The 26,318-nt window shown below is 37.0% G+C and overlaps 1 protein-coding gene across 6 annotated transcripts in view; it reads left to right on the forward strand.

Moving 5' to 3' along the window:
• The window catches only part of LOC117325520 (RAB6A-GEF complex partner protein 1-like), a 52,762-nt gene extending 28,236 nt beyond the window's left edge, over positions 1-24,526 (forward strand). The window contains exons 17-34 of one of the 6 annotated variants that reach the window (XM_033881793.1): positions 2,724-2,860; positions 4,604-4,732; positions 5,370-5,466; positions 5,843-5,973; positions 6,636-6,682; positions 7,726-7,850; positions 8,161-8,303; positions 8,559-8,645; positions 9,824-9,908; positions 10,151-10,388; positions 11,541-11,708; positions 11,977-12,095; positions 12,373-12,579; positions 12,915-13,086; positions 15,689-15,877; positions 18,327-20,357; positions 21,074-22,177; positions 22,382-24,526. In XM_033881793.1, the coding sequence (XP_033737684.1) occupies positions 2,724-2,860; positions 4,604-4,732; positions 5,370-5,466; positions 5,843-5,973; positions 6,636-6,682; positions 7,726-7,850; positions 8,161-8,303; positions 8,559-8,645; positions 9,824-9,908; positions 10,151-10,388; positions 11,541-11,708; positions 11,977-12,095; positions 12,373-12,579; positions 12,915-13,086; positions 15,689-15,877; positions 18,327-18,570 (2,318 nt within the window). In that variant the 3' untranslated portion in view covers positions 18,571-20,357; positions 21,074-22,177; positions 22,382-24,526. Of the gene's footprint in view, positions 1-2,723; positions 2,861-4,603; positions 4,733-5,369; positions 5,467-5,842; positions 5,974-6,635; positions 6,683-7,725; positions 7,851-8,160; positions 8,304-8,558; positions 8,646-9,823; positions 9,909-10,150; positions 10,389-11,540; positions 11,709-11,976; positions 12,096-12,372; positions 12,580-12,914; positions 13,087-15,688; positions 15,878-18,326; positions 20,358-20,468; positions 20,689-21,073 lie in introns of those variants that run through there. The other 5 variants (XM_033881794.1, XM_033881795.1, XM_033881796.1 and 2 more) reach the window with 5 other exon arrangements.
• Positions 24,527-26,318: the final 1,792 nt, after the last annotated feature.

A 26,318-nucleotide genomic window follows, 5' to 3' on the forward strand; every position in this document is an offset into this window, starting at 1 on the left:
AACTATTCCTTACTAAGAAGAGCAGCCCAAAATAAAAATAAAAATGTGACAGCTTGCATTGTAACAAAATAAAGCTTATTATTAATTATAATTAACCAACACAGATGTACAAAAAGGTGCTGCGAGCCGGCTGCCCCAACCTGAATCAGGGAGGTAGGTTTATCCAATGCTCAGACCAGCTTGCCAGGTGTTGTCTCACCATGAGGCCTTACTTATCCCTAAACAAATGAGCCCGAAACAAGTAAAAAAGACATGTAATAAATATAAATATTATAAGTAAACACATATAATAAAAACAACATATACACATGAAAAGTACAGGCAATCAAAACAAAACAACAGTATATAAATATTAAAAGGTAATTATAATATAATATAAACAATTATACACAAACCACAGTAAAGAAAACTGCAAATTATCAAAGGTGGAGGTGGGGCGGATGGTGGATGATGAATAAAACACTGCTGCTACAAATAATCACGCTGCTTGAAAATGAATGCAGGTGGCGCTATCCCCCGACGTATTTCCATTGGTCAAGAACATCACGTGATCAAAGGCGCGAGGTTAGAAATAGATATTTACTAACATGAAGACTGTGACGGGGTTTTTAAATGTTGTGTACAAACAACTATTTAGTAAACAAAATATCATTTTATACACAACACACCAAAACAGTATGAAAGTCAAAAATTTATTGAATGGAACCAATAACTTGTTCAGGCTCATATTAAATATTATCTAAAGGTTTTGGCATTCTTAGGGGCTGCTCATTCTTACAACTAAATAACATCAACTAACAATATTACATAATAAATTTTTACTCGCTACTCAAAAGATACACCTAAACAATTAAGATACTAATTATACTATAGGGGCATGCAACCCCCAAGCTAGAGCGATCATAGCTTAGCTAGCTATGACTAATAGAGAGGAGAGAAACCTAGCTTGAGCGACCTCAAGCCACAGAGTAAGCAGTTGGTAGCTAAAAAGCAGGCAGTTCTGCTAAGACTGTTTCAGATGGGGCGACCCCCGAGCTTGGGCGATCCCAAGCATATCATCTACATAAGAAATAAATACACAAAATATGATATAATGAATTGGGGGCAAGAAATTCCCCGAATTTAAAAGGCCAAATCGAAGAGGTTACAATAAAGTAACCGAATGAGAGCCCCCAAGCATACTGTCACCACTAAAACCTCATTATACAGTCACCACTAAAACCTCATTATACTGACACCACTAAAACCTCAATATACTGTCACCACTAAAACCTCATTATACAGTCACCACTAAAACCTCATTATACTGTCACCACTAAAACCTCATTATACTGTCACCACTAAAACCTCAATATACTGTCACCACTAAAACCTCATTATACTGTCACCACTAAAACCTTATTATACCGTCACCACTTAAACCTCATTATACTGTCACCACTAAAACCTTATTATACTGTCACCACTAAAACCTCATTATACTGTCACCACTTAAACCTCATTATACTGTCACACCTAAAACCGTATTATACTGTCACCACTAATACCCCATTATACTGTCACCACTAAAACCTCATTATACTGTCACCACTAAAACCTCATTATACTGTCACCACTAAAACCTTATTATACTGTCACCACTAAAACCTTATTATACTGTCACCACTAAAACCTCATTATACTGTCACCACTAATACCCCATTATACTGTCACCACTAAAACCTCATTATACTGTCACCACTAAAACCTCATTATACTGTCACCACTAAAACCTCATTATACTGTCACCACTAAAACCTCATTATACTGTCACCACTAAAACCTTATTATACTGTCACCACTAAAACCTCATGATACTGTCACCACGAATACCCCATTATACTGTCACCACTAAAACCTCATTATACTGTCACCACTAAAACCTCATTATACTGTCGCCACTAAAACCTCATTATACTGTCACCACTAAAACCTCATTATACTGTCATCACTTAAACCTGAATATACTGTCACCACTAAAACCTTATTATACTGTCACCACTAAAACCTCATTATACTGTCACCACTAAAACCTCAATATACTGTCACCACTAAAACCTCATTATACTGTTGCCACTAAAACCTCATTATACTGTCACCACTAAAACCTCATTATACCGTCACCACTAAAACCTCATTATACTGTCACCACTAAAACCTTATTATACAGTCACCACTAAAACCTCATTATACTGTCACCACTAAAACCTCATTATACTGTCACCACAAAAACCTCATTATACTGTCACTACTAAAACCTCATTATACTGTCACCACTAAAACCTCATTATACTGTCACCACTAAAACCTCATTATACTGTCACCACTAAAACCTCATTATACTGTCACCACTAAAACCTTATTATACTGTCACCACTAAAACCTCATTATACTGTCACCGCTAAAACCTCATTATAATGTCACCACTACAATCTCATTATACAGTCACCACTAAAACCTCATTATACTGTCACTGTCAAAACTTCATTATACTGTCATCACTAAAACCTCATTATACTGTCACCGCTAAAACCTCATTATAATGTCGCCGCTAAAACCTCATTATACTGTCACCACTTAAACCTCATTATATTGTCATCACAAAAACTTAATTTTACTGTCACCACTACAATCTCAATGTACTGTCATCAGTAAATTATAACTTTAATTTTTTTCTTGTTCAGGTACAAGATCAAACCATAATAACAAAGAAGCGGAGAGCTTACTGCTGAGTGTAGCAGGAAAACTACTCATGTTCCAGAGAGATGTGTCAGGGCCACAAGTCAAGGATCAAAAATCAAATCAAACCAAACATAAACCTGTAAGTACTGGACATACATAATATTTTATTATTTGTTTTTCCACTTTCCATGTCATTAAGTATATTTCAAATTCACTGTCTCTTTCTGTATGGAACGAGTTCCATTGAGTGTTGTCAGTATAACATTGAGTGTTGTCAGTATAACATTGAGTGTTGTCAGTATACCATTGAGTGTTGTCAGTATAACAATGAGTGTTGTCAGTATAACAATGAGTGTTGTCAGTATAACATTGAGTGTTGTCAGTATACCATTGAGTGTTGTCAGTATAACATTGAGTTTTGTCAGTATAACATTGAGTGTTGTCAGTATAACATTGAGTGTTGTCAGTATAACATTGAGTGTTGTCAGTATAACATTGAGTGTTGTCAGTATAACATTGAGTGTTGTCAGTATAACATTGAGTTTTGTCAGTATACCATTGAGTGTTGTCAGTATACCATTGAGTGTTGTCAGTATAACATTGAGTGTTGTCAGTATACCATTGAGTGTTGTCAGTATAACAATGAGTGTTGTCAGTATAACAGTGAGTGTTGTCAGTATAACATTGAGTGTTGTCAGTATACCATTGAGTGTTGTCAGTATAACATTGAGTGTTGTCAGTATAACAATGAGTGTTGTCAGTATAACAGTGAGTGTTGTCAGTATAACATTGAGTTTTGTCAGTATAACAATGAGTGTTGTCAGTATAACATTGAGTGTTGTCAGTATAACAGTGAGTGTTGTCAGTATAACAGTGAGTGTTGTCAGTATACCATTGAGTGTTGTCAGTATAACATTGAGTGTTGTCAGTATAACAGTGAGTGTTGTCAGTATACCATTGAGTGTTGTCAGTATGTATACCATTGAGTGTTGTCAGTATACCATTGAGTGTTGTCAGTATACCATTGAGTGTTGTCAGTATAACATTGAGTGTTGTCAGTATAACATTGAGTGTTGTCAGTATAACATTGAGTGTTGTCAGTATACCATTGAGTGTTGTCAGTATAACATTGAGTGTTGTCAGTATAACATTGAGTGTTGTCAGTATAACATTGAGTGTTGTCAGTATAACATTGAGTGTTGTCAGTATAACATTGAGTGTTGTCAGTATAACATTGAGTGTTGTCAGTATAACATTGAGTGTTGTCAGTATAACATTGAGTGTTGTCAGTATAACATTGAGTGTTGTCAGTATAACATTGAGTGTTGTCAGTATACCATTGAGTGTTGTCAGTATACCATTGAGTGTTGTCAGTATAACATTGAGTGTTGTCAGTATACCATTGAGTGTTGTCAGTATAACATTGAGTGTTGTCAGTATAACATTGAGTGTTGTCAGTATACCATTGAGTGTTGTCAGTATACCATTGAGTGTTGTCAGTATAACATTGAGTGTTGTCAGTATACCATTGAGTGTTGTCAGTATACCATTGAGTGTTGTCAGTATAATATTGAGTTTTGTCAGTATAACATTGAGTGTTGTCAGTATAACATTGAGTGTTGTCAGTATAACATTGAGTGTTGTCAGTATAACATTGAGTGTTGTCAGTATAACATTGAGTGTTGTCAGTATAACATTGAGTGTTGTCAGTATAACATTGAGTGTTGTCAGTATAACATTGAGTGTTGTCAGTATAACATTGAGTGTTGTCAGTATACCAGTGAGTGTTGTCAGTATAACATTGAGTGTTGTCAGTATACCATTGAGTGTTGTCAGTATACCATTGAGTGTTGTCAGTATAACAGGAGCTTGTCTGTTTCAGCCACAGTTTTGTCCGCCGTCAGTAGTTGCCACTAATGTGGAGAACATGTGGACGACTTCACGAGCAAATCAGGGCAAAATGCAGCTGATGGAGGCTTTGTGGTTAGGGTGTGGAGCTCAGGGTATGAAGGTTAGTATGGGTAGATACACACAAACTGTGACATTGGCTGGGTATGTCATCCGTGGTTAGGGTGTGGAGCTCAGGGTATGAAGGTTAGTATGGGTAGATACACACAAACTGTGACATTGGCTGGGTATGTCATCCGTGGTTAGGTTGTGGAGCTCAGGGTATGAAGGTTAGTATGGGTAGATACACACAAACTGTGACATTGGCTGGGTATGTCATCCGTGGTTAGGGTGTGGAGCTCAGGGTATGAAGGTTAGTATGGGTAGATACACACAAACTGTGACATTGGCTGGGTATGTCATCCGTGGTTAGGGTGTGGAGCTCAGGGTATGAAGGTTAGTATGGGTAGATACACACAAACTGTGACATTGGCTGGGTATGTCATCCGTTATACATCGTCAAGTATAAAATGAACAACAAAATCATAAGTATTTGATGTATAATGTACATCAGGTAGCGTGAACATGCAGGTCCGTCAGAATTTATGTCAGAAATGTTACATCTAATAACAAATGTATTTTGTTCTCTATCAGAATGGAAACCAATGTATTATTTATAGTGTGGACCTGAATATGATAACAGTTTTATCTCCACCAGAGGATTAAAGACCTATATACAGTACTTGTCTGTTTGTCTATAGGTGTGGCTGCCTCTCTACCCTCGGGATGAGACTAAGACCTTAAATTTCATGTCCAAAAGAATCATGCTGCCATTCAGGGTGGATATTTATCCGTTAGGTAAGACTTCTGTACAACTTGCAGGTAAGCTCAGGATATAATTTTTGACATGGAACAATTTCAGAATCTAAAAGGACTGTTCGACCAAGGTTTTTTTTCCTGATTACATTTGTACATAACAAACTGTGCAAAAATTGATTACAGGTAAAGGAACTGAACTTAATATTTTTTGTATAATTTTGTAAAAAAGAAAAAATTGCAAAGTTACTTTCTATTATGATTTTATTGTTTTTATAGCGGTGTTATTGTTTTTATAACTGTGTTATTTGAGGATGCTGTGATATTATTGTTTTTATAGCGATTTTATTGTTTTTATAGCTGTGTTATTTGAGGATGCTGTGATATTATTTTTATAGCGATTTTATTGTTTTTATAGCGGTGTTATTTGAGGATGCTGTGATATTAGGGGCAGCGGGAGATGCTTTAACTTACCAGTACAGCTCCCCGAGTGATGCCTCCCCGATGAAACCTACACATTACTTACCTTTTTGTATTCTGGAGAGAACTGTAAGTTATTTAATAATACATTACAAATATTGAATATATATATATGTGTGTGTGTGTGTTAATGATAATCAGCCCACATGACTTCAGTGAATTTCAGTCCATGTACTCAGTTCACATACTTATTTAATACATATTATCATGTCTATTCAATTGATGTACAATTGTACATACATTCTCATTTTCATATTTCTAACATTGTTGAAATGATCTTCACATGTTTGAGGAAATAAAGATATTCAATTCAATTCATAACATATATTGATGATAAGAACAAATATCGATAATTTCTGGATCCTTGGTTCTACAATGTCCTATATACTATCACAGTGAGAAATACAGATCCTTGTATGTCCTGACTTACATCAGCCACCACATCTACCTCAGATTTCAACACAATTAAAATTCATTCCTCAGTTTACCATCAGTCAGGTGCATTGACAATCAGCTTTGGTTCTCAACATGATACTGAAATATCTATAGAAATTAGAATTCAATTTTTATGGTTAAACATTTTATATTTAATTCCCCTTCCCTGCCCAGAATCAAACCTGTTAAATATGTACATGGTATATAATCATGTTACCGTACTTCCTATAATTCAAATGTTTTCCTTTGTCCAAGATGATACGGTAAATTGTAAATAAATTGTGTTTATTTTTCAGAGTCAGATATATTTACATCATATTCTCCGACAGTTATTAAGGAGGAAGTAAGTATGCTCCCACTCCCGTATACTGATAATCTTATATCAGCATTTTCACACATTTTAATAATATGCCCTGCCATGAAATGGGGGGCATATAGTGTTACCCTTGTCTGTCCTGTCCCTTTGCGTCCCATTGTGTTCCATCGTGTCCCATTTCGTCCCGTTGCAATATAACCTGCTAATCTCAAGAACAGCCAATGCAATCCTCACCAAACTTTGCATCCATAATTATGATGTCTTGTTTTGCACCTTACTTTTCTTCATGGATTAAGCATCCAACATGGATCAGATTGGCTGAAATCATATGCAGTAATAACTTTTGTTCTTTTAAATGGATCTCAATGAAACTTGATGGGATGATAACATGACAGCCCTCATTTTAAAAGAAAAAAAACCCCAATTTGCTGAATTTTAATTCAAGATGGCCACCAAATGGAGGCTTCTCATTGGTCAAAATTTAGGTAATGTCCAATTTTAATGAAAATTGGTATGTACATGTGGTGTGGTTATACTAAGACAATGGCAGTGTTAATTTGATGGACAAAAAACAAAAAAGGCTGCCATTTATTACCCTCTGATTGGCTGAAATCATATCCAATGATAACTTTTGTTCTATTTGATGCTGATCACAATGAAACTTGGTGGGAGGGATGACAACATGACAGTGTTCATTTAAAAAAAAATACTGGTATAGGATTCAAGATGGCCATCAAACAGAGGCTTCTGACATTGTCTGATTTTGATAAAATTTGGTACATTTTGATATATGTGTGGTTTTGTATAATAAATACAAAGACAATGGCAGTGTCCATGCTGTCAAATTGATGCTGCTATAATTTGTCTAAGTAACCGTGATTGTATTGTTATTGTTTGAATCTAAGTTATACCAAAGGGTCAGAATTGATCCTAGTTAAAATCAAAATGGTTGGAAGTTCTCATAGAACACTGAAATTAATTTCCCTTGTTGGCGGGGGCATTCCTGTCTTACAAACATATTTTCTATCTACCTGTGACCTATCTTGTAACCTTGAACTCTTGTGTCACAGCCTAGGAGTGAATGCACTTGATCTAGCCAGGAGTTGTACAGAGCTGTCCTATTTTCCGCACGTGTTGGAGCTCCTACTACACGAAGTCCTCGAGGCAGAGGCTACGTCTAAGGAACCCATTCCTGGTAAGATCAAATTATGATTGTTAGGATTTTAAACCTTTACAACATATTTATCTTCTATGTAGTCCTATGATATTGTATGTGTTGAAAACAAAATTATATTTAGGTTTTAATCAATTTACATGTTCAGATTAACCTAATGATACAGAAGATAGATGGTATTATTGTAAGTGTATTTCAGTGTAGAGTTTGTCCTTTAAGTTTATAGTTTAAGACACAGAAAGCCTAGAAGACAATTGATGGATACAAGTATATATGTTTAGACTTGGTCTTTGTCTGTATTTTTAACTTTGGCCTTGTTCTTCATTTCCAGACCCATTGCTGCCAAGAATTGTTGCATTTATCCAGGAATTTCCAGAATTCCTACAAACAGTTGTCCATTGTGCCAGGAAAACCGAGGTAGCCCTATGGCCATACCTGTTTTCATCTGTGGGAAACCCCAAAGACCTATTTCAGGTATTTCTATCAGTTGTTTGCTGAACTGACATTACCTGGATTGAACCTAGATTAGTATGGTGGGTGTCGTCAATTTGACCTAGATTTGTATGGCGGGTGTTGTTGATTTGACCTAGATTTGTATATCAGTCGTTTTCAATTTGACCTAGATTTGTATGGCAGGTGTCATCAATTTCACCTAGATTTGGATATTTGGTGAAATTTATGTGACCAGTGATTGACAGAAATGAATATCTTATTTTCTTGTTATTACAGGAGTGTTTAATTAATGGAAAGTTAGAGACGGCAGCTTCATACCTCATCATCCTTCAGAATCTGGAGAAACCCATCATCAGCCGGCAGGTGAGGATGGACACGTGTAATAAAAAGTCATACTGGAGGGTCAATAGGGCCACAAGGGTCGGAGTGGGGGTCAGAGTCTGTTCCCTGATTACAGAAAAAGATTTGATATGAAGCATTCCTGTTCCAAGGGAAATAGGAAATGTCAGGCGTTATTTAACAGAGTTACGGCCCCTTGGTTAATGGAAAATTTTGGTTTCTTTTATTTCTATGCAATAACTCCCACAAATATTATCTGATTATCATCAAACTTAATAACAGTGTCTTGCAAAATTAGTTTACTTTATTAGGTAGGAAATAGGGATAATACTTCATAAAATGTGAAATAGATGTTTACATTATTTAGAATGGAGTAAGTTTAGTGAATTCAGAGTACATTTTATAGTGGGCAGGGAATGGAGGCTCAACATGAATCATGTGGTTAATCTCTTCAAGATTAATTTTGTTTGAAGTCTTCAAATGACTACACTTTTTCATAAATGAAGGACAGCATCCTCCAGGGATCAGATGAGTGGGTGGGTTCCAAAAAAAAAAAAAAAAAAAAGTAGGGGTGAACATTTTAAAAGAATAACCCTTAGTCCTTATGTTACAGATATGAATCTAACCTAATTTAGTTTGAATCATCCTTAACCAAGTTAAGTAAATAGTTTAAACAAAAATTATATAAAAGCTCTTTAAGTGTGCCTTGCATCAGTTGAATTTTAAATTGGTGTGGACTTTGATATGGGATCAAATCCAGTCAGCTGGTTGCTATATACCAAATGTATCTTTCTCAATAAATTCAGACCGTATTTTTCTGGTAAATGTAAATTCCAACACAGCATCGCCTTATCTAGTGGGGACCATGATAATTCAGTTGGTTAGAGCTCGATCCAGCCACGTAACCTCAGGCGAAGGTCAGAGGTGTGTAGTTTGACGCTCCCTACCCATTTCTGTTTATCTTTCTCTTGCTGCTGAGAAACAGGCCAGTCTGTGCTGCCATGGTTGTGTCCTTGGGCAAGACACTTTACCCCAATTACTTTGGATGGCATGCGACGGTCTCCTGTATATTGTTTTGTGAAGGAGTTTTTGAACAAAGATATCCTGCCTTAAAATGAGCCTCACTGTTCACAAAGCAATAAACCCAGTAAAAAAACAACCTTATTCAGCTATATTCATCAATATCAAGTTTTTCTTCACAGCATGCCACATTATTACTAGACTCATCATTGGATAAAGGGAAGTGGGATTTAGCTCGGGACTTGGTTCGATTTCTCAAAGCCATAGGTAAGTTACATGTTGTATCTTCTTTTTCGTTGTCTTCGGTCTGTCTGTTCAGAACCAATATCTTCAGCCTCTGCTTTTAAATGTTGTACACTGTTGAAAACTGTATTACCAACACAGCTTGAATATTGTAAAGATTAATGTTATTTTTACCAGAGTTATTGCCCATTCATTTCTTTGTGCATGTTTTAGAATTTTAAATAATGTTAATGTTTTGTTGATAAACCATATACTGATTTTAACAGATCCTTCAGATGTAGACTCGCCCACAAATCTGTCCTTATATGGGCGTGCGGCTGGCTACTCAAGCCCCCCAATATCCCCGCCTGATGCCGATGGATTCAGCTTTACCAATGTTAGTAACGTCAGTAATATCAATCGTGTGCGAAGCTCCAGCGTGACCTCTACAGACCTGGTTCAAAATGTAAAGGTCAAGGAAAAGTTAAAACACACTGTGTCCGACAACCCAGCCCACGGGAGAAGGTCAGTAGATACATGATACGATATTCACCATGATCTGTGTACTGTGTGCTTAAAAATGAAAAGATGAGTGTTTATTAGGATAATATCAACAACATTTATCAAGAGCCTAATAATTATCATTATATTTAAGTGCACTCTTATTTTACTACTGTTACTGAAATTTTGAAGAGAATGATGAAATACTGAGATAAACTATAAAGATACTGAGATAAACAATAAAGATACTGAGATAAACAATAAAGATACTGAGATAAACTATAAAGATACTGAGATAAACAATAAAGATACTGAGATAAACAATAAAGATACTGAGATAAACAATAAAGATACTGAGATAAACTATAAAGATACTGAGATAAACAATAAAGATACTGAGATAAACTATAAAGATACTGAGATAAACTATAAAGATACTGAGATAAACAATAAAGATACTGAGATAAACAATAAAGATACTGAGATAAACTATAAAGATACTGAGATAAACAATAAAGATACTGAGATAAACTATAAAGATACTGAGATAAACTATAAAGATACTGAGATAAACAATAAAGATACTGAGATAAACAATAAAGATACTGAGATAAACTATAAAGATACTGGGATAAACAATAAATATACAGAGATAAACTATAAAGATACTGAGATAAACTATAAAGATACTGAGATAAACAAGATGGCAAATTAAATGAGGATTAAATAATTACCGTATTTAACATAATTAGTACACTGTAAAAACAGAAAAGTGAATGTGTGATATAAAAACACAGAAAAGTTTACATTTGATATCAAGATAATGTCTGGATCAGTCTTCAAATAAGAAACTGAAGAGCATGTTATCATTGGGGTCATCAACTTAATTAAGCACAGCCATCCTTAAAGGTATAGATTTTATAAATATATCCTGTACAGTTTGTATAGAATGTTTTAGCTAGCCTGTGAAGTGGAGAAATATTTCACTTCATTCTTCAATAAATTTTGAGGATTTCCTTTCACCACATAATTCAAAGTGTTCCAACTGTATTTTGACAATGAAAGGTTATTAGCAATTAAAGCTGTTAGGTGGATTATGTGGTCCCCTGAGGTTTTGTTATAATTGTGTTTATACTGAGGTTTAATGTAATACTATATAATGTTGTCATCTTCCAGAATGTCACCAAAGCCTAAAGATGATTCCACCGCTGACCAAGTGTACATTGATGTGATCCTATGTCGCCACTGCCGACGTCTTGTCGAGACAAACAGGATGCGAGACATGGGCTACTTTGCTGCCAATATGGAAGACTTTCAACTGGTGTCCTGGCTCAAACGAGAAAGGTACAAAATAATGGATAGGATTTACATGAGTTTGATTGGTGAAAGCTTATAAAATAAAAAGGTGGTAGATAGGTGATGCTGTGTATTGTATGTGTAATTCACACGTCAGTCTCAAATATTGAAAACATTAATTGCTTTCCTCTCTGTAACCTAGAGGGATAGCTAGTGTTCTATAATGTGTGTACATGTGTTACTCCATCTTATTTCCTAATTAGACTTTGTATTTAGCTCTACTGTCAACACATAAGAACTCACTTGATATTTTAAGGTTACGAGCAGCTAAGGTTGAAGATTTTGTGACGGCGTTAAGAGACCTACATCAACAGTTCCAGTGGCCATTTCCTATACTATCGTACTCTGCCTTCCAACAACTTAAAAACAAAACTTGTGAGTACATTACAAAAGATTTCCTGGTCCATCATAACCTTCCCTGACATATGAAGTAAATATTCACAACACAAATAAAACACTGGTTAGGTTGTTTTTAATAGATATGTTGAAGGAAAATGAATTAAGATATAGTCAGTTTCTTAATAGAAAAAAGCCACGAAAATTTGAACTATCTAAAAAAGAACATTTACTGCACTTAATAAAGGATTAACTACACATTGATGATAATTATTTATATAATTTATATTTACTTATCTAATGTTGGTTTTTGCAGTTTCAACATCAAGTCTGGCTTCAGTGTCACTACTGGAGGAGGAGATAGGGAATGAAGAACGGGATGTATCAGCAGGAGAGAAAAGAGAGAGAGAGGAAGGGGGGACGTACAATCAGTACCTCGGGACTACCAGGCAAGGTCCTAATGAACAGAACTTGTCTCACTCTCTGTCAGACGATATCTTCCTCCGACCTCAGATATCACACAGTAAGTGTTCACACGATCGGGTAACTATGTATTGTATCTATCTTCAATCCCCCTGTCCACATGATACCTAATAGGGGCGTGATGCTTGAAATACAATTTGAAGTAGTTAACAAATTAACCCTCTCCAAACTTAATACCAGGGTTCTATACTTCTAGGGGAGAGGGTTTATATCGGGATAAATATGGTATTTGTTTTCAGAATACATACAATGTATCTTATTGTTCAGACAACATGAGAATCCCAGTGTGTAAACAGGGCCATAATTTTACTCAAAATTGATAAAATGAGGTCGAGATATGAATGAAATATAAATTAAAAAATTAATTGATTTTAGCTGAGGAAAGTAGCCTTGCCACTATGGAAGTGTCAGATAACAGTTCTCTGTTGGGGGAGTTCGAGTACCTGGCTGATGTCAGTAGCTGTACAGAACCCCTGTCACCTGAGCTAGAGATTCTCTCTCAAGAGATGGCCAACAAGGGACCCATGCAGTCAGAATTGGAACTCAGGTGAGTGTCACAGCCTATAGAACTCAGGTGAGTGTCACAGCCTATAGAACTCAGGTGAGTGTCACAGCCTGTAGAACTCAGGTGAGTGTCACAGCCTATAGAACTCAGGTGAGTGTCACAGCCTATAGAACTCGGGTGAGTGTCACAGCCTGTAGAACTCAGGTGAGTGTCACAGCCTGTAGAACTCAGGTGAGTGTCACAGCCTATAGAACTCAGGTGAGTGTCACAGCCTATAGAACTCAGGTGAGTGTCACAGCCTATAGAACTCAGGTGAGTGTCACAGCCTATAGAACTCAGGTGAGTGTCACAGCCTGTAGAACTCAGGTGAGTGTCACAGCCTGTAGAACTCAGATGTCACAGCCTATAGAACTCAGGTGTCACAGCCTATAGAACTCAGGTGAGTGTCACAGCCTATAGAACTCAGGTGAGTGCCGCAGCCTATAGAACTCAGGTGTCACAGCCTATAGAACTCAGGTGAGTGTCACAGCCTATAGAACTCAGGTGAGTGTCACAGCCTATAGAACTCAGGTGAGTGTCACAGCCTATAGAACTCAGGTGAGTGTCACAGCCTGTAGAACTCAGGTGAGTGTCACAGCCTGTAGAACTCAGATGTCACAGCCTATAGAACTCAGGTGTCACAGCCTATAGAACTCAGGTGAGTGTCACAGCCTATAGAACTCAGGTGAGTGCCGCAGCCTATAGAACTCAGGTGTCACAGCCTATAGAACTCAGGTGAGTGTCACAGCCTATAGAACTCAGGTGAGTGTCACAGCCTATAGAACTCGGGTGAGTGTCACAGCCTATAGAACTCGGGTGAGTGTCACAGCCTATAGAACTCGGTGAGTGTCACAGCCTATAGAACTCGGGTGAGTGTCACAGCCTATAGAACTCAGGTGAGTGTCACAGCCTGTAGAACTCAGGTGAGTGTCACAGCCTGTAGAACTCAGATGTCACAGCCTATAGAACTCAGGTGTCACAGCCTATAGAACTCAGGTGAGTGTCACAGCCTATAGAACTCAGGTGAGTGCCGCAGCCTATAGAACTCAGGTGTCACAGCCTATAGAACTCAGTTGAGTGTCACAGCCTATAGAACTCAGGTGAGTGTCACAGCCTATAGAACTCGGGTGAGTGTCACAGCCTATAGAACTCGGGTGAGTGTCACAGCCTATAGAACTCGGTGAGTGTCACAGCCTATAGAACTCGGGTGAGTGTCACAGCCTATAGAACTCAGGTGAGTGTCACAGCCTGTAGAACTCAGGTGAGTGTCACAGCCTGTAGAACTCAGGTGAGTGTCACAGCCTATAGAACTCGGGTGAGTGTCACAGCCTATAGAACTCGGGTGAGTGTCACCGCCTATAGAACTTGGGTGAGTGTCACAGCCTATAGAACTCAGGTGAGTGTCACAGCCTATAGAACTCAGGTGAGTGCCACAGCCTATAGAACTCAGGTGAGTGCCAAAGCCTATAGGCCAATTCATTGGTTTCCAGTCTGGGTCAGACATTCTTTGGGATCTTGGCTTAATTGTTTGATCTGTTGAAATGTCCTAGCATAATGTTAAGATACAATGGAAACCCCCATCAAAATCCGACACCTTTAGAAACCGAACCAAAATGAATGTGTACAGAATTGTTCCACTTAGTTATGGTATTGAAAAACTTCTGAAAACAATCACTCAATATTGTAAATGAGGAAATTACTTTCTGTACAAAATATGCAAAATATTTATAAGTAGTCAACTATTTCCTAGATTGATCAGGATAATATGTGATGCTAACCTCATTGACCTGTCACTGGGTCAAAGGTTAAGGTCACATAATAAATATTTTTACTAGTAAATAATTTATGGCATTATGAAGCAAAATTGATGATTAAAGATCAAGGCCTGAATAACTGATAAATAATTATTTGTTAAAATGTAATGAATATAAGGTGATTTGGATAGGTTATGGGTAAAATATCAAGGTCAAGTAAAATTTGTTTTATTTGGTAAATGTATTTGTAGTGAATATTAAATAGTTATTACATTCTTAGCTATAAATGGACAGACTATGTATTTGACAATAAGTTAACAGTAAATGACTTCTGCCTGTCGGTGTAAGACCTGCTAGATTAAGTCCTGTCGGTGTAAGACCTGCTAGATTAAGTCCTGTCTGTGTAAGACCTGCTAGATTAAGTCCTGTCTGTGTAAGACCTGCTAGATTAAGTCCTGTCTGTGTAAGACCTGTCAGATTAAGTCCTGTGTAAGGCTTGTCTATGTAAGCTGCATGTCTGTGTAAGCTGCATGTCGGTGTAAACCCCACCCAATTAAGTCCTGTGTAAGGCCTGTCTTTGTAAGCCTTGCCCAATTAAGTCCTGTGTAAGGCTTGTCGGTGTAAACCCCACCCAATTATGTCCTGTGTAAATTGAGTCCTGCCTGATTAAGTCCTGTCTTTGTTAAGTCTCCCTGTGTAATAAAGCCATATCTGTGTAAACCTTGCCTATGTAAGTTCGATCCATAAGCTCTGCCTGGGGGGCAGGGGCACTTATGTCTTACAGACAATTTCTAGTTTCTGTCCATTACTGTTCCCCAATAATTTCTTGTATAATGTATTTGTTTGACCAGGTACTTGCTCCAGATATCTCTAGAGGCTGGATGCCTGGAGTGGGCTCTCATCTTTTCTATATTACTGCGCGATGCTCTTGCCGTTGTGAGGACAGTCAACACTGCCAGTATGACTGACACACCATTGGAGATCATAGCCCGTATGAGGGAGGGACTGTCCTACCTGGAACTGTGGTCAGATACTGAGTGGTAAGAATAACAGAGTGGCAGCATCGTTTGTTCTGAAATGATACATTTGATATAAAAGCTAATTATGGAGTGTTATAGGTTTTGTCACCTGAGACAAAGTCTATTATCCATCACAGCTATAGGTCCTTTATCCATCATGGCTATCAACTTTGTCCCTCAAGACTCACAGCTGTAGGTCCTTTATCCCTCACTTCTCACAGCTGTAGGTCCTTTTTCCCTCACGTCTCACAGCTGTAGGTCCTTTTTCCCTCACGTCTTACAGATGTAGGTCCTTTATCCCTCACGTCTCACAGCTATAGGTCCTTTATCCCTCACCTCGCATAGCTGTAGGTCCTTTATCCCTCACGTCTCACAGCTATATGTCCTTTATCCCTCACGTCTCACAGCTATAGGTCCTTTATCCCTCACGTCTCACAGCTATAGGTCCTTTATCCCTCACATCTCATGGCTATAGGTCCTTTATCCCTCACGTCTCACAGCTATAGGTCCTTTATCCCTCACATCTCACAGCTATAGGTCCTTTATCCCTCACGTCTCACAGCTATAGGTCCTTTATCCCTCACGTCTCACAGCTATAGGTCCTTTATCCCTCACGTCTCACAGCTATAGGTCCTTTATCCCTCACGTCTCACAGTTGTAGGTCCTTTATCCCTCACGTCTCACAGCTATAGGTCCTTTATCCCTCACGTCTCACAGCTATAGGTCCTTTATCCCTCACATCTCACAGCTATAGGTCCTTTATCCCTCACCTCTCACAGTTGAAGGTCCTTTATCCCTCACGTCTCACAGTTGTAGGTCCTTTATCCCTCACGTCTCACAGCTGTAGGTCCTTTGTCCCTCACTTCTCACAGCTGTAGGTCCTTTATCCCTCACGTCTCACAGCTATAGGTCCTTTGTCCCTCACATCTCACAGCTATAGGTCCTTAATCCCTCACCTCTCAGAGCTGTAGGTCCTTTATCCCTCACTTCTCACAGCTGTAGGTCCTTTATCCCTCACGTCTCACAGCTATAGGTACTTTGTCCCTCACGTCTCACAGATGTAGGTCCTTTATCCCTCACGTCTCACAGCTATAGGTCCTTTATCCCTCACCTCTCACAGCTGTAGGTCCTTTATCCATCACATCTCACAGCTGTAGATCCTTTATCCATCACTTCTCACAGCTGTAGGTCCTTTATCACTCACCTCTCACAGCTATAGGTCCTTTGTCCCTCACGTCTCACAGCTATAGGTCCTTTATCCCTCACCTCTCACAGCTATAGGTCCTTTATCCCTCACCTCTCACAGCTATAGGTCCTTTATCCCTCACCTCTCACAGTTGTAGGTCCTTTATCCCTCACGTCTCACAGCTATAGGTCCTTTATCCCTCACTTCTCACAGCTATAGGTCCTTTGTCCCTCACGTCTCACAGCTATAGGTCCTTTATCCCTCACGTCTCACAGCTATAGGTCCTTTATCCCTCACGTCTCACAGTTGTAGGTCCTTTATCCCTCACCTCTCACAGCTATAGGTCCTTTATCCCTCACGTCTCACAGCTATAGGTCCTTTATCCCTCACATCTCACAGTTGTAGGTCCTTTATCCCTCACGTCTCACAGCTATATGTCCTTTATCCCTCACCTCTCACAGCTATAGGTCCTTTATCCCTCACCTCTCACAGCTATAGGTCCTTTATCCCTCACGTCTCACAGCTATAGGTCCTTTATCCCTCACGTCTCACAGTTGTAGGTCCTTTATCCCTCACCTCTCACAGCTATAGGTCCTTTGTCCCTCACCTCTCACAGCTATAGGTCCTTTATCCCTCACCTCTCACAGTTGTAGGTCCTTTATCCCTCACGTGTCACAGTTGTAGGTCCTTTATCCCTCACATCTCACAGCTATGGGTCCTTTATCCCTCACGTCTCACAGTTGTAGGTCCTTTATCCCTCACGTCTCACAGCTGTAGGTCCTTTATCTCTCACATCTCACAGCTATAGGTCCTTTATCCCTCACATCTCACAGCTATAGGTCCTTTATCCCTCACATCTCACAGCTATAGGTCCTTTATCCCTCACCTCTCACAGCTATAGGTCCTTTATCCCTCACATCTCACAGCTATAGGTCCTTTGTCCCTCACATCTCACAGCTATAGGTCCTTTATCCCTCACGTCTCACAGCTGTAGGTCCTTTATCCCTCACGTCTCACAGCTATAGGTCCTTTGTCCTCATTGCTGTTTCAATGACTAGTAACCAGAATATCCTTTAGATGGGACAGGTAGCTGTAAGTCTTAAATTTTCATTTTTTTATGTAAAACTACCCAACCTGCTTTCTGCTGGCCTCCATATCAAACTCTTCAGAAGATTTCCTCTGATTATAAAACATCTTATACTCACTGATCATTGTCCTGACATTTGATGATAAATAAGTGTGTACATTTGTCTTTATACGCGGTACATCTCTGGATTTTTTCAGTCTCGGGTACAAGCCATTCCTGCATGCCATTCGAGGACAGATTCAAGTATTAAATAAACTAGTGGAACAGACAGCACCTACACTACAGCTAAGTACAACCCCAATAGAAAGTTCTCCACTAGACGAGGGACAGATTTCACCTGTGTTACAAGCCATGCGTACAATGGACATTGACAATACTGTAGAGAATGACACTGAGAGCAAAGTCAAGGAGGAGAAAAGTAGTGATTGTGTTGTGTCCTGATATTCAACATAGCTGCCAAATATTTCATGCATTAACCACTGAATACATGTTGCTATGGATACAGCTAGTGGACCAAGATTTTCATAACTGTCAATTGTCATCACTTGTTATTGTTTTATGTGTGAGATCAAGGTCTCTACATGGATAAGCAGTGTTACCAGTAGTATAAATTTCTCATTGTTGATACCAGTATCAAAATGGCCTACTTTTGGTGAAAAAATCATATTTTCTGTATGTATGTGTATACATCCCCCCTTACAAAAACATAGATATGATTAGAATGATCACGCTGGGATTAGGAAATAAAAATCTAACAACATTAAAAGTTAAGGTAGGTAGAGTCCCAGAACTCAAATGTGTACCTCTGTATAAGACAAGTTCCAATCTTTTTGACTTGAAACTGCATGCCCAATGGCTATGTTGGAATTATTTTTGAAGAGTTTGTCTTTTCAGTGTGAATTTTTGGCACAAGTTTGAAAAATAATTTATTCTGCATTTTCAAAGATTTTTGAAAATATGTTCCTTCCTTGACCCTCATCATAACTTAAGGGAGGTGGAATATTGAAAATTATTTGTAACTTAATTGTTACAGACAAATTAATTAACTTCAAATTATTGGAGAGTAGTGTATATAAATTTGTAATGATATAACTTTCTTCTGACACATTTTGAGTATTCTAAACTAGGTTGTAATGTATAGGTATGGGGAAAATAAGCCATTTTGATCAATAATGTTTTCCTCATAAAATCACCAGTATTGAGATTACAAGCTTTGTACATTGACAATAGATTTACTGGGGAAATCAGAACTCCAAGATAAATAAGTATCATATTTAACCTGACAAGTGCACTTGCAAAACATAAGAGGGGTGAACTAAATAAAAAGTCACAAGGAAAAATTTCCAGATGAAATCAAGGTTGAAAACAGATTTTACAGATGCACTTGTTAGGTTGAATAAAGTAAATTTGTAAATGTGATGCTGTAAAATATCTTGCATGAATAAATTATGATAATTAATCAACAAGTATTTAGATAAGCTGAATCATTTTCACCATTATTTTGAGTATGACCTTTTAATGAAGTCAATGAATTCTGGTACAAGATGAAATCATGCTGAAGTATTTTATTTTTCCCAGCAATTCAGAATTTCTGTATTTGTATTTCTAAATATCTGTGAAATATATTATGTGCCATTAAGAAAAACATTGTAACGAAAAGGTGACACGCCCATTATAATTGCTGTATACATGTGTTTTATATATCGTTAATGATGTCGTTTTGGTCCTACCTGTAAAACAATGATTTATATACTCCACTTGCACAACCTGAGTTCAAACATGTACATAAGTGTTCAGGTGTACCTTTTTTATGACATTGTTTGAAACCTGTCAATCGTTATGATGTTTCATTTTAATACTTAATTGGTAGGTTTTTCCAGTTTGGAGGGGGGTGGATATGGAAAGGAGAGAAAAAACTCAAACAGGACAATAATCTGTCATTGTTGTTGTTATTGTTTTTGTTGTTGTTATTTACCTTACGATTGCGTGTCACATCTTATAATGTTGTACATGTATTAATCAATAGATTTCGCCAAGTAGCTAAAAGGATATAAAGTTGTCCTTGAATTCAAGAATACCATAAAAAGATATTTCCTTGGTGTGATCCTTGCTACCAAAGTCAAAATGACGAGCTGGTAAATTTTACCAATGATGTTAAAAGACATTTGAGAGTTTTGTTGAATGTTATGCTTCCTGTTTGGAACATACAAATAAACAACTATTAGTAGGTACTGTGGATGTGTACAGATAAACAACTACTAGTAGGTACTGTGGATGTGTACATATAAACGACTACTAGTAGGTTCTGTGGATGTGTACAGATAAACAACTACTAGTAGGTACTGTGGATGTGTACAGATAAACAACTACTAGTAGGTACTGTGGATGTGTACAGATAAACAACGACTAGTAGGTACTGTGGATGTGTACAGATAAACAACGACTAGTAGGTACTGTGGATGTGTACAGATAAACGACTACTAGTAGGTACTGTGGATGTGTACAAATAAACGACTACTAGTAGGTACTGTGGATGTGTACAGATAAACGACTACTAGTAGGTACTGTGGATGTGTACAGATAAACAACTACTAGTAGTACTGTGGATGTGTACAGATAACAACTACTAGTAGGTACTGTGGATGTGTACAGATAAACCACTACTAGTAGGTACTGTGATGTGTACAGATAAACCACTAGGTACTGTGGATGTGTACAGATATTAACACTAGAGTACTGTGGATGTGTTACAGATAAGCTACTAGGTACTGTGGATGTGTACAGATAAACAACTACTAGTAGGTACTGTGGATGTGTACAGATAAACGACTACTAGTAGGTACTGTGGATATGTACAGATTAACGACTACTAGTAGGTACTGTGGATGTGTACAGATTAACGACTACTAGTAGGTACTGTGGATGTGTACAGATAAACAACTAGGTACTGTGGATGTGTACAGATAAACAACTACTAGTAGGTACTGTGGATGTGTACAGATAAACAACTACTAGTAGGTACTGTGGATGTGTACAGATAAACGACTACTAGTAGGTACTGTGGATGTGTACAGATAAACAACTACTAGTAGGTACTGTGGATGTGTACAGATAAACGACTACTAGTAGGTACTGTGGATGTGTACAGATAAACAACTACTAGTAGGTACTGTGGATGTGTACAGATAAACAACTAGGTACTGTGGATGTGTACAGATAAACAACTACTAGTAGGTACTGTGGATGTGTACAGATAAACGACTACTAGTAGGTACTGTGGATGTGTACAGATAAACAACTACTAGTAGGTACTGTGGATGTGTACAGATAAACAACTACTAGTAGGTACTGTGGATGTGTACAGATAAACAACTACTAGTAGGTACTGTGGATGTGTACAGATAAACAACTACTAGTAGGTACTGTGGATGTGTACAGATAAACGACTACTAGTAGGTATTGTGGATGTGTACAGATAAACAACTACTAGTAGGTACTGTGGATGTGTACATATAAACAACTACTAGTAGGTACTGTGGATGTGTACAGATAAACAACTACTAGTAGGTACTGTGGATGTGTACAGATAAACAACTACTAGTAGGTACTGTGGATGTGTACAGATAAACAACTACTAGTAGGTACTGTGGATGTGTACAGATAAACAACTACTAGTAGGTACTGTGGATGTGTACAGATAAACGACTACTAGTAGGTACTGTGGATGTGTACAGATAAACGACAACTAGTAGGTACTGTGGATGTGTACAGATTAACGACTACTAGTAGGTACTGTGGATGTGTACAGATAAACGACTACTAGTAGGTACTGTGGATGTGTACAGATAAACGACTACTAGTAGGTACTGTGGATGTGTACAGATAAACGACTACTAGTAGGTACTGAGGATGTGTACAGATAAACGACTACTAGTAGGTACTGTGGATGTGTACAGATTAACGACTACTAGTAGGTACTATGGATGTGTACAGATAAACAACTACTAGTAGGTACTGTGGATGTGTACAGATAAACAACTACTAGTAGGTACTGTGGATGTGTACAGATAAACAACTAGGTACTGTGGATGTGTACAGATAAACAACTACTAGTAGGTACTGTGGATGTGTACAGATAAACAACTAGGTACTGTGGATGTGTACAGATAAACAACTAGGTACTGAGGATGTGTACAGATAAACGACTACTAGTAGGTACTGAGGATGTGTACAGATAAACGACTACTAGTAGGTACTGTGGATTTGTACACTGTCAGATAGATTTTGGATCACCATCTTTATTTTTTACTTTTTATTTTCTCTCTTATATTTCATAATCTGAATTTAAGGAGCTCATTCTTCTAACTTTTAGATCTAGAGTTTTGGAATGTAGAGTTACCAAGAGGCCCAATGTGCCTGTATCACTTACCTGTTGTACAGCTTGTAAAGAGAAGACTACTGAACACTAAATGAATACCATTTCTGTTCAGTAACTGGTGCTTGTCATATATCCTAACCCTGGGATTTTAATGTAAGCAAAGTTGAATCCCTGTCACATTAAAAGGTCATCAAGGTCATTGATTTGAACACATTTTCATTTGAGCATACTAATGATATCATGATTCTGGGCCTTTGAATTATCAAGAGGTGTCATTCAATAAGTATTAACACATTTGACCCCTGTAACACTGAACAAACTGGCCCAGTAGCAAGAACCTGGGCCTTTCAGTTAATGAGAAGTTGTTTAAAGATTTTAACAAATATGACCTCTGTGACCTCAAGGTCATTCATGTCAAGGTACTTGCTAGCCCTTAATCAGTTTTCTAGCACTTACAAGCCTGTACATTGGTGGACCATGCATAAAGAAGATGTATAGTACACATACAATATGTTGAGAGTTTGTATGAATGTGTGTAATGATTGTATGTGTTGACAACAAAATTATGTGTACACACGAGTGCGAGTTATTTTGAGGATGTTGTATTTATTCACATAAGTATTATTTACCCAAAGCACCTTGTTCATGTACACATTTAAACAAGTATTAGTTCTATTGAAATGTACCAATTACATGTTTACAAGAATAGAATGTCTTTATCCTGTAACAAGCCTAAGGGGACTACCTATACACTTTTACTCAAATAAGAGAGTGAGCTTATTACAGGACAAAGTTTGTTCATTCTAGCCAACCAATTAGTGACTATAAATGGTTTGTCACAGTTACATAATAGCCAGGGTCTATTTGAGTTTGGAGATCCTTGTAGTACCTAGTAGCTACCTCTAGTAGCGACCTCTAGTAGCTACCTCTACTGACAGACCTATTTCGGGCCCCTGCATCTTTTGCTCAAAGACCATAATGTAGTTTGAAAAAGAATACAACATACTTTCTTGTTGAAAATGAAATATATTTATGAAAAATAAAACAATTAAAGGTCACATTTTTCTCTAAGCATTTAGTGTGAATGAGTGAGTGTGACTGTATTTGAATGTATAAAAAATTTGTCACTTTGTAAGAACAGCAGTAATCAACTAACGAGCTGAAATTGTATTAATGTCTACTTACAAATGTACGGGTAGGTAAATTCATATATATCTAACACAATTGAAGACTATTGCTTGTAACGGTACGATAACAGGACTTAAGTATGGTTAAGTAAAGCTAGACTTTGACAGCCATGTACCACCAGTCAGATATGTTTTGGTTGGGTTCTCCACAAAATATGTTTATTACATAATATGTATCATATGCATGTATTATTATATCTATCTGTGATTTGTAAACTTATAAACTTATATTTAACTTTATTGGAATTGTGATATTTGTTTGATTTCATTGTCGGGCACTTTTTGTTTAAGCTTTGGCCTACATGTACTACTATAAAGTATACATTTGAACATGTACCTGACTATAGCCTAGCTACAATACTGGTATTAAGACTGGCAACACTTTTATAAAAAAAACTTAAATAAATTCATTTGTCAGTCTTGAGTAAATAATGATACAAAAAATATATTAACTTTACTTGTATTGGATGATATCTATGCTTTGTCAGCATTTTAACAGTCACTAGTATTTACCCAATCATTATTCTGTAATCGTTCGTTGGCCAGATGTTCATTTCTGTAATTGATATATTTTTGTTGGACAGATATTATGTGTACCCACTAAGTTGTTGAAGCTGCATTTGTTGTCTACTTAGAGCATTATTTTTGTATTAGTTACATGTATTTAGTTGTAGTCTGTATGAGAGAGAAATAGATGTCATATTTATCTTGTAACAAGCCCAGGGGACCAACCGTAACCTCTCCCAAAGTATAGGGGATGGGTTTATCACAGGACAGTGAATTAAAAAACGTTGGCTTTTTTACTGAACTACAATAGACATGTGTACACTATGTTTGTATTGTTGTGATGTACACCTGGTATTTTGCTGGGTAAGCACCAGATATTATTTACTGTATTTGATGCCTGAGAGAGATTCTGCTAGACTTTAGCTGATATTTCTTTTCCCTGTACATGTGAATTTACATCCATTCATATGATGGCTCTGTTGTTTACTTGGATCATCATACTTTTTCAGACAAGTCATTACTTATACAATACCATAAAGGTTATTGTTTTCAAGTGGCTTTTTTCCTTGTTTGCAAAGATACAATGAAATTCCATAAAAAATCAAGTAACGTGGAAATTAATTTAAAAAATCAGTCTGTTTAATAACCTTCAAAAAAAATCACATTCTGTTTAACAACCTTCAAAAAAAATCACAGTCTGTTTAATAACCTTCAAAAAAAATCACAGTCTGTTTCATAATCTTAAAAAAAAGGCTTCTAACTGTTGCTAAAACTACAAAATTTGAACCATCAAAAATATAACTTTATCACCCAATCGGCTTGTTATCCAGTGAATTCACCCAGTAATATTTTTGCATGATAAAAAGTATCTTAAATTTGTTTTCATTTCATATGAGATTCTATGAAACAAGTTTCAGATTCTGAAGTTTTCATTTTTGTGGGCCTTGGGGAACAAAAGTTGAAATTTTGAGACGAGTTTCATAAAATCTCACATGATATGAAAACAAATTTAATATCTTATATTTGTAAAAGTAAAAATTACTGGTGATAATACCAAATTCAACATGAGGTTTAACAGACTTCTTACTGAGTAAGGTTTACATATATCAGGTCTCAAATACTCAATATAATATTACTAAAATGTTAGATAACTAAGCTAAAAAATTAGTCTGTCATCGTATCTAAATTATTTAGCAATAATTAAAGTTTTAGTGCCAGGTTCTGTTGTAGAAAAATACTTAAACATAACTGGCAGAAGTTGCAATACACAGATTTACGGGTACATACTAGTAAGTCTTAGATTATCAGTATGTTTTATCTGAAGCACAATGTTTGATTTAGAAATATCATGCATTCAGATGGAAAAAAATTCAGTACATTTAGTAATTCTCAAAACTTTTCATTGGAATACTCCTATATATTTTCCATTCATTTTATCATCCAAAAAATCCACACACAAAATTTGATTCTTTCATTTTCAAAATCAAAGTCACTTCCAAATGTCATAAATTCTCTATATTTGTAAACAGAAGAGAAGTAGTTTAGAATAGTTCAGGACTTGTTTCATTTATGTATACATGTAGTTACATATTAAACATGGTTGTCAGTAGATAAAAATGATCTGATTGTCATTTCAGGTTGTTCATGATTTACAAAACACATTGGTTACAATGCATTTGTTACAATACAATTCTATTACAAGAACTGTAAACTGCGTGGATCTGTATGTCTGAATGGGATGTTGAAACTTTAAAATGTACCGTATTTGTCCTGTAGCAAGCCCAGAGGGCCAACACATAAACTATTGCTGAACAATAATATAAGATTTTTTTAGCAGTTTTACTGAACTGTAATACATACGAGTTATCGTATTACCGGGCATGGGCTTATTACCAGATAAATACAGTTAATAGATATTGTATATTAATGGCAGTCTGTATATAGTCCAGTTTACTTGTCGATAGATAAATATAGGACTAAAACCTTCAGCCAGGTGGTGCCCTGGGTCAGGGTTGTCATGACGATATAAATTCAGGTTACCCATGTGAGTATGGAGGATGTGGAGAAGAATGAATGTTGAGCGAGTGATTGTAGCGCAGAAACATTAGTCACCTCAC

The sequence above is a fragment of the Pecten maximus genome, chromosome 4 (assembly GCF_902652985.1).
Source record: "Pecten maximus chromosome 4, xPecMax1.1, whole genome shotgun sequence".
Lineage (NCBI taxonomy): Eukaryota > Metazoa > Mollusca > Bivalvia > Pectinida > Pectinidae > Pecten > Pecten maximus.